The 9162-nt window shown below is 35.9% G+C and overlaps 1 protein-coding gene across 1 annotated transcript; it reads left to right on the top strand.

Annotated features, from left to right (window-relative positions):
• Nucleotides 1-9162, top strand: dbx2 (developing brain homeobox 2). The gene is made up of 4 exons (XM_066723828.1): nucleotides 1-742; nucleotides 4450-4545; nucleotides 8195-8382; nucleotides 8623-9162. Exons 1-4 carry the CDS (start codon nucleotides 433-435, stop codon nucleotides 8914-8916), a joined length of 888 nt encoding a protein of 295 aa, XP_066579925.1. The 5' UTR covers nucleotides 1-432; the 3' UTR covers nucleotides 8917-9162.

Here is a 9162-nt window from a genome sequence, read left to right as displayed (position 1 = left end):
GTCCAGAAGAAAACGACACTTCCAGCAGCTTCAGAAAGTGGAGAAAAAAATTCTATTTACTGCATAAGAAGACTGTTTTGGTCCATAAGTTAAACTTTGGCCAGCAGTTCATTGTCTCTGATGTCTATCATTTTATAGTCAAGTTGACATAATGAATGAGTCGGACACACCTTCCGCCCATCAGAATAGCTCTCTCCTTATCTGAATTGAGAATCACATTAGGACCTTGGAGCCAATCACAGGACACCCAGAAACGCTGAAAACCTAAGGGGAAAGAAAATCTTTGTTTTCTTGGATGTTATGAAAACTTTGCCTTGCTTAACTTAGAGGGAATATCTGGTGGTCCACGGCCACCAATGAGACTTCAGTTTCCTACATCCAGAGGGAAAGGAGGGAACCCTGGGGTAATTAGCACCTTCTGAAGCGGGCAGCATGATCCCAAACCAGAACCTGAACTGGGAAATGGCAGGCGCTGCTGCCTTACTCAATGCACCCAAACCTGCAGGATTTGGGAACTCTGGGAAGAGTTTTCTTATTGACAATCTGCTCAGATCAGGGGCTTCTCAGACTGTCCCCTGGGTGCCTGCAAGTCCCGTGCCAGTGAAACTGTGTCCAAATGTGGAACAAAGCAGCCCAACAGGAGGTCCATATAGTACAAGATGGGTTTCCCGACTTGTTAACCCCGATGACAGGGGCTGCGTCCACTCTCCAAGCAGGGAGCTTATCTTGCATCCTCAAACAGGTAAGATAAACGCCTTTTCTTTGTAATGAGTGAAATGACTGGGGAAGCTGTGCAACACTAATTCTCTAAATTGGGTTTATAATTGACTGTTCTTTTGGTTTTTATAATTCATTCCTCAAAATCCTCTCCCCCAGTGGGGATAAAACAGTGCTAGAAAATCCTGATGTAAACTCTAACCTCTATCTGAACTGCACAGCATAACCACACATTTTTAAGAAGAATACAAATTATGTTGTATTTTTTAGATGAAGGCCTTAATTACAAAATGTATATTCACAGACTTATATAGAAAGCTGTTCAATACTTAGGGCTGGACCAAACCAAAACTTTGACCTGCCCACGGAACGCAAAGTACAAATCTGCACCCTGTCGCACTTTCATTTATTGTTATGCTTTCTACTAATTATGAATCACAACAAGGTTTAACTATGTAATTTATGATTTGCAGGTGGGCAAAAGTTATGTTTTCTTATGCTTCAATTTTTCAGTTAGATTATCCCGGGCAATTTGTTTGCATTGTGTGATTCAATTTATAATGATCAACGGAATGGAATTGATTTTTTTGAAAATCTATTTTCATTTTTTTAAAGAGGCTAATATCTCTATTTTAGTTTTCTTGTTGTGGTTGAGACATTTTAAAACAAGTGCCGAATCAGAGACTGTATCATCTGCCATCTTGTTATTTACAATGTGTGTTAAAAATTAACATTTTAAAGACATGGTAGCAGGTGCATGGACCCTACAATTGTTATCATCATCATTATCATCATTATCATCATTATTTATTTATGTATTTTGTATTTACATTGTAATATGTAGTTACATATTAAATCTAGGCCTAGCCAAGATAACGTTTGTTTTTCTGCCTCCCATTTTGTTGAATGGGTTAATGCATGGCACACTACTGAGAAAATAAACAAATGTTGCCCCAAAACTGACTACAAAAGCATATTTAGTTTTGTCTCTCCTAGGTGAGGGACTCTAACATAAGATTAATTGAAAAGTAATAATACATCTCTCTATAAAGCAGTAGGTATCTTCCGTTTGACAGGAAAATTGAATTAGAATGAACAAATTGTTCTTTTATGACCTATAATTCCTAATTCCTAATTAACAATTTTAATTAAATTAAAATCAATCTTAGTATTCTCCAATGAAGTCTGAAATTAATCTAAACAAATGCTAAACAGCTTTTTTTAATTAAAAGTCCGACCTGCTTGGATATAATTAAATGTATAAATAATAATAATAATAATAATAATAATAATAATAATAATAATGGTTATTTTAAAAGTTATTTTTGTGCTGCAATTTATAATGTATATTAAAGGTAATAACATAAAAAAAACACATTTAAGGTGTTATTTGCAATAGCCTGTTTCCCTTTTGACTAATCGCTATCTACAAACTCAGATTTCAGTTTATGATGTTTAATGGTGTTGCTGTTAATAGTGGTATTAATAATATTCGAAATGTTTGTCTCAAAGTACAAGCCCAGTACTCAGTGATTAAATCATTTAGACAACTCTGTCCTTATGGATAACTCAAGGGAACTCTACTGTGGTTTTAATGGAAATTGTTTTGTGCTTCATGCTTTCTAATTAATTTGCAACTGTGTAATGTAAATGGAGACATCTACACATTAAATAAACTTTTATTAACTTAAAAAATATATTTTACAGTCTACAACAACAATAAAAACACAATAAATCTGTAAATAAATAACAAAGACATTTTGGATATAGTTGTTTTTAAATATTTTGGGAATGTTATTTAATGTAAGCTACATATCTTTAAGAAATATATAATATATATATGTTAAATTTGTAATATATATTTTTAGAGGGATATATTGCAGTTATTAAATCCTATATAATGCATTAGCTTACGAAAGCTATAACAGCAGATACAATGCTTAACAATGGTCCCATAGTTGCCTGTATTAAATTCAAAACAGTATTTACTTGTTTTTACAATAGTTTTAACTCAATGGTAACTTTTATGTTTTTTACAATAAATGTAAACCAACTTCATATGCATGCATTAGTATGTTACCCAACAGTCAAATATATTCTTCTTCTTCCTCCTCCATTATGTCCATACCCACAACTCATCAAATATAGCATAATTTAGTACGCTTTCACCAGGATATACTCAATGTTTATTTTCCAGGAAATAAAACATGTTTGTGTTTCAAAACAGTAATAGCTGGAAACAAATTCCCATCCACTTTATAGGACATTGTACTCAAATTGGTCTCCTGATAAAATAATGCCCCTTAATTTGTTTGAACAAATGTAGAAAATATAGAGGTAATCAATCAAGCAGTATATGCACTGAACAAAAAATGCACTTTTGAGTACAATATCTCTAAACTGTAAAGGGAGCACAGTTTTAAATCACTGTATAGAAAAATTACTTCCAAACCTTTAGAAAGTACAAGTTTTAAAAACATCCTTAACTGTCCGAAAGTAGCATGCTTCCAAAATAATTTGCAAAACATAATCATCATAATAGTTACACAAAATATGTAACACAGTGTGTAGCGTGAACAGTGAGTCCTTTTACAATTGCAGGGAACATCATGTATTGTTGCACAGAAAATGCATCAGTAATATACAGAACATGTATTTTATTGTTCCTGCAAACTTCCGCAATTTTGAAATTCACAAAGCAAACACTGAATGTGTGGGTAGCTAAATAAAACATTGTTTAATTTCAGTTGTAGTTTCTAACAATTCATATCATGCCTACATACATAGAACACAGCTGCATGAGCTGGATGTTTTGGAAAAGTTTTAGATGGTATAACCTTACCTTACCCTGGCCTTCCTGTTTCACAGGGACAGTAAAATGTTTCAGAGAAATGAAATAACACAAACATAGCACTCTTCAAGATTGATGGGATACACCAAAACACAGTAGTGATTATGAGTTAACCCTTGAATGACTGCAGGCCAAGGTTTAGCTGATTTATTATTTACTGAAACAATTCACATCTCAGTGGCACTTTACGGTTTATTCTTCATTTTGTGATAACAGGTGACATGGAAAAGTACTAAAAGTAATTGTGTTTTTATATTCTGTCTTTACTTGCTTAAACTTTGCTGTATATATATGTAAAGCCAAATTAGCATTTAGAGATATATTAAAGATATATTTTAATATTTAAATGCAATTGAAGATATCTCTAAATGATAACTTGGCTTGCCATAGAATATATATATAGTTGCACTTTTGTATGATCTATATGCCCTTTTTGCTCTTTTCCCCAAAAGTTTACCTTTTGTATGGTGTGTGTATATATATATATATATATATATATATTTAAGTGGGACTCTTGTCATGACACATATCTGTGTGTATTTCTGTACAAGGAAGGTATTTGTATTGATATTTATTTATAAAATATATTGTTCTTCTGTTATATGTTATTAACAATGCCCACCACAATGAGGCTGTTATTTTATTTTGCTGTATTCAGTAGAAAATGTGCTCAGTTAGTTTTCTTTCCACAATACTGACCTTTTTGTCAGGTTATTGGGGATACTGGGTTTTTTATTTTATTTTTTTAAATAAACGCAATAAATACAAAATAGTTTCCGAAACTGAAAATGTACGCTCAGTGTCTTGCACATGACACAACCAAGGAGAGACTGGTAAACTACCACGCTGGCTTATCCCTCACACTACGTTTCTTTCTGCAGCTCTGTTGACGAGTTTCTTTCCAAGGGGTCCACAGTTTCTTCTGGCATGCTGTGGTGGGTCCTGCCCCCCCCCTGCCTCCCCCACTGCTTTTTCAAGTAAGTTTTTATGCTTCATCAGCAATGCTTGAGTTCATCTGTAAACCAGAGCAGCAGGATTTAATGTGGTCTGAAAAACTAATTACAGATGCAATGCCAAGGAGCTAATTCTCAAATAAAACCTCCGCAGTGCTATTCATAAGATTCACAGTGATTTATCAAACGGGGGTGCTTCTATCACCATGGAAGTCCCCCGTCACCCCCTGCTTCCTAGGAGAATGGGCCACAATTAACAATACTACAAAGCTGAAATGTTCATAACCATTCGTTATCTCTTTTCATTAGTATTTACGAAGGATGCTAACGGACGGAGCACAAAGTGTAAATGGCCATTAGGGGAGGCAAAAAAAGAGCTTTTGATCTATCAGCCTTCATCCGACGGCATTAGTATGGATACACAGCAGTAACACTTTACAGCAGATCCACATTAACTGCTTGTTATGTGTGCGCAAACTGCTAATGAATGCATTTATTGAATTAAATGTGTGCGTATTTTATGTGTGCTATTTGTTACAGTGAAAGTCTAGACAGTTTAGTATTTCCTCATTATTATATGAATTTGGACTTTAAAATATTTGTACCGCCTATTTGTACTAGTTCTACTCTGAAAGTTTGTCAGGGCCTATTTATACAAATTATTTATATTATAATTTCTTCAAGCTCAGCCCATGCTATTTAAATAAGGCTGAGATCATGAGACAAGCAAAACAAGTTCAATTTACCGAGTAGAAAAAGTCATTTAGTTTTTGTGTGGCTGTATGTTTAGTATCATTATTGTCTGTAAAATCGAGAGCTATTGTAACACTTGGGTCTCCCTGACCTTAACACCACTGAACTGCTATGGGATGAGCTTGACAAAGATTAAAAAGATTACAATCAGCATTGATAAATACAGATGGCGATATACTGTTTAATTTGTGTTGCAGAACAACCACAGCAAAACAGCTTTGACTGCTAACATGCATGATATTGTGAAAACAAAAATTTGCAGTTCTCTTTTTTTGAGAACACTAACATTTTATCATTTTTATTTATGCTTAATGTTACATACACACATATATATGTATTCATATAAACAGTTATTTTCTTTAAATCACATCAGTACTATTTTATTTGTTACAAATCTGGAAGGCTGGACTGTAATGAATGCCCAACTGGCATTTGTAGGAGTATGCTAAGGCTCCTAGGAAGGTTGCTAAGTCCAGTGATTCTTGACAAGTGAGGCAGCAAATGCTGGCAGCTTAATGAGTTGTGAGTCCCTAAACACCTTTTAGTGGGCTGACACTTTCCCACAGAGCACTTCACATGGCTGGGCTGCACAACAATGCCTGACAGCACCGTGACCAATCGCCACTTTCTCTTTACTCATCCACACGCGACCTCGCCACAATTTTTCACTGCGGCGATGAACTTTAAAAACCATTGCGCTCTAAAAAGGCTCGGGCAGGGATCAGTTGCCCTTTTGTATGGTCAAAAAGCAAAGCTCTATGTGTCACTCCTTTCTCCTGTCCTTCACATTCCTGCCTGGTCCCTGAGCACTATTTATACCCCTTGACTGCAACATAAAGCAGTGAATGAAAGTGACTTTTATAGACTTATTGTAGCTCATCTTCCTATACAGCCCTGTCTACCTGGAAATAAAAAGATTTAGTGGAGGAGCTGATTTTATAAGGACTCAGGCTGAATACGGGACTGTTTTGTCAGTCGGTTCAGCTGTGTATGAAGCAGGGCAGATAAACTGGCATTTTGTGAGTGACCTATTAATTGTCCGTTTAACTAGAATGCATTGAATTTAAATGAAGAAATAGGGACCGTGACTAACCACCTTACGCGCTCCTTCGAGGTGGTCTGTGCACTGGCCAAGAAGGGATTTGTCGCACAGATTAAAAACACATTCATCACCGAGATCTGGATTTTTAAAATTGTATTTGTCTTTTGTTGTGTGTGCACCTGTGAATGGACCAACATGGAATCGGTCATAAAAGGTCCATTAATTTTAATCTTCTACTCATGGTGCTTAATACATATTTATAATAACAAAAACAAAAATATTCATGGTAATTCTATCAAATATATACACTTTAGTTTTTTCCTGAGCACCACAGTGAAGGATTTAGCATTTACGAAATGTGCCAGATTGTGAAGAGCATACGGTAACAAGAGATTGAACAACCGGCCAGGGTTAATAGCATGAACGGCAGCGTATCTGTGACAAACGTGTCTGTCAGGAAGCAATTCAGCAAGTGTCATCAATACTGGTGACAACAAATGTGCAAACACACTTTACCAAAGTACGTTTCTTGAAGATTTTAATTTTTATTCCATTAATCGTTAAGAAAGCAGAGGCAATGTCACACATTGGCGATCAAGCTAATTGTTTCAGTAATAATTTAAACAGATATACAGGAGCTATAGGAAGTATTTACCCTCCTTGGATTTCTTCACATTTTGTTGTGTTACAACCTGAACCTTTGATGCATTTAAATTGGATTTTTCCTCTTTGATTTACACAACCTTCTCCACACATTCAATGTGGGAAAAAATTAAGGCGGTGAAAAAAACAAATAAATTAAAAATAAAAACTTGAGAAGGTTATCATTAGATAAGTATTCATCCCCTTTGCTAAGACACTCCTAAATAAGCTCAAGTGCAAACAATTGCCTTCTGAATTCACACAATATGTTGAATAGACTCCATCTCTGTGCAATAAAAGTGTTTCACATGATTTCAGATTAAATACACCTGCCTCTGTAGTGTCCCACAATTGGGTAGTGCATTAAAAGCAAAGATACAAACATGATGACCGAGGAGCTTTCAAAACAACTCTGGGATAAATGTGTGGAAAGGCACAGATCAGTGAGGGCTATACAAGATTTCAAAAACGTTGAATATCCCTTGTCAAGCTGGTCATTACGAAGTGGAAGGTAAATGGCACCCAGAATCTGCTTAGAGCAGGAGGCCGTCCTCCCAGACTGAGCAGCCGGGTAAGAAGAGCATTGGCCAGAGAAGCCACCAAGGGGCCAATGACAACTCTGAAAGACCTACAGTGCTCCATGGCTGAGATGGGAGAAACTATCCATGTTAGGAAAGAAAATACACAAATCAGTAGTGTAGATAAGGTGCAGGTCATTGAGTCACTTCAAAAAGGGAAAGGATAACCACATACTAAATTTCCCTTTTTTGAAGAAACTGTCCATGTGTCAACAATAGCTCAGGTGGCAAGAAGGAAACAATTTCTGAAAAAAGCAGCAATCAAGCATCAGGCTAAATCATAGTACTTTGCAAACTGTGTAAAGACATACGTTGTTAGAGTGAATAAATGAAAGTACCTTAGTGCAGAAGAAACACCCACACTATGGTATGCAATTTCAGTCCTGGAGAGACACTATTACTTCCCACCTTTTCCTTTAAACTAAATATTTGGAACAGAAGAGATTGGAGCATGGAGCTTTCTTATGAAAGGTGGCTGTTAAAAAAAAAAACTTTGGACTGGAAGAACTAGTAAAAAACAGCATGGTTTTGGACTGAATTTACATTTGAGGATACATTAGAGTTTGAATTTGTATATTAAGCTAAATCCTCAACACATGTCTAAGCACATTCTGTTAGAAACAATGACTAATTCTGATGATTTAATCTGCTCCCCCAGAAGGAACAAGTAGCATGACACTGTGGTCCCAAGACACAAGTATCAAATCACGCAGAGGCATCCTGAGGAGAGCGGTCTTCTCCGAGGAACAGAGGAAGGAGCTGGAAAAGACCTTTGAGCGACAGAAATACATCAGCAAAACAGACAGAAACAAAATGGCAACTCATCTTGGACTAAAAGAATCTCAGGTAAATCCAAAACTCACATCCCCTAATTATTATGTTCTACTCATCTTGATAACACATCCACCAATCCACATTCTGTCATTTCACAAAGTCACCCAACACAAAGTGATGACCTTTTGCAAAAAATAATTAATTTGTTGATAAAACTTACAAGAAAGATGCATTTTTAAGACACTGAAGATTTCGTCTAATTTTTAGGAAGTTAATGGCCAATCTTTCAGTGCTGTTTTTCTCTTTCAACAGGTGAAGATCTGGTTCCAGAACAGGAGAATGAAATGGAGAAATTCTAAAGAAAAAGAAACCTTCTGTCTGAAATCAACAGGAGAAGAGCCATCAGCGGGGAGTGATCTTGGCAGAGCGGAACTGCCTGAATTCACGGTTTGTGACACAGACAAGGAAACGGAAAACGAGAAAAAGAAAACAGTGCCCTCGATCAAGGGGAGGTCATGCATATTTCAATCAGGACCCATGAGCAAACATGCAATACTTAAAATGCAGTCTTTGCAGAAAGCCATTTTTATTCAGAGCTCGACCTAATGACAAGAACAAGTTTACTTTTCACAGGGTGTCTCTTCTGTCCACTTATAAAGCACTTCATCAGATTAAAATAAATGTACAGACTAATCCAACCAGAGATGCATTTGTTCCCACTTCCACTTTTGTAGTACTAAAGCACCCCCATGCCTAACGTGATATTTAAAGTTACATCTGTCATATAGAATACATAAGTAAATAAAATAATTGTATATGAAAATAATAATAAAATAATTGAAAGAAATGGAA

This window comes from Amia ocellicauda, chromosome 15 (genome assembly GCF_036373705.1).
Source record: "Amia ocellicauda isolate fAmiCal2 chromosome 15, fAmiCal2.hap1, whole genome shotgun sequence".
NCBI classification, from domain to species: Eukaryota; Metazoa; Chordata; class Actinopteri; order Amiiformes; family Amiidae; genus Amia; species Amia ocellicauda.
The sequence above is the reverse complement of the archived record's forward strand: the minus strand, read 5'-3'. Positions and strand labels throughout refer to the sequence as shown.

What these genes read in the sequence shown, in the direction of transcription:
- dbx2 (XM_066723828.1), top strand. Translation starts at nt 433, where the DNA reads ATGATCCCAAACCAGAACCTGAACTGGGAAATGGCAGGCGCTGCTGCC. An exon ending in CTCCCCCACTGCTTTTTCAA is followed by an intron (nt 4,546 to 8,194) that starts GTAAGTTTTTAT and finishes CTGCTCCCCCAG; the next exon opens with AAGGAACAAGTAGCATGACA. An exon ending in TTGGACTAAAAGAATCTCAG is followed by an intron (nt 8,383 to 8,622) that starts GTAAATCCAAAA and finishes CTCTTTCAACAG; the next exon opens with GTGAAGATCTGGTTCCAGAA.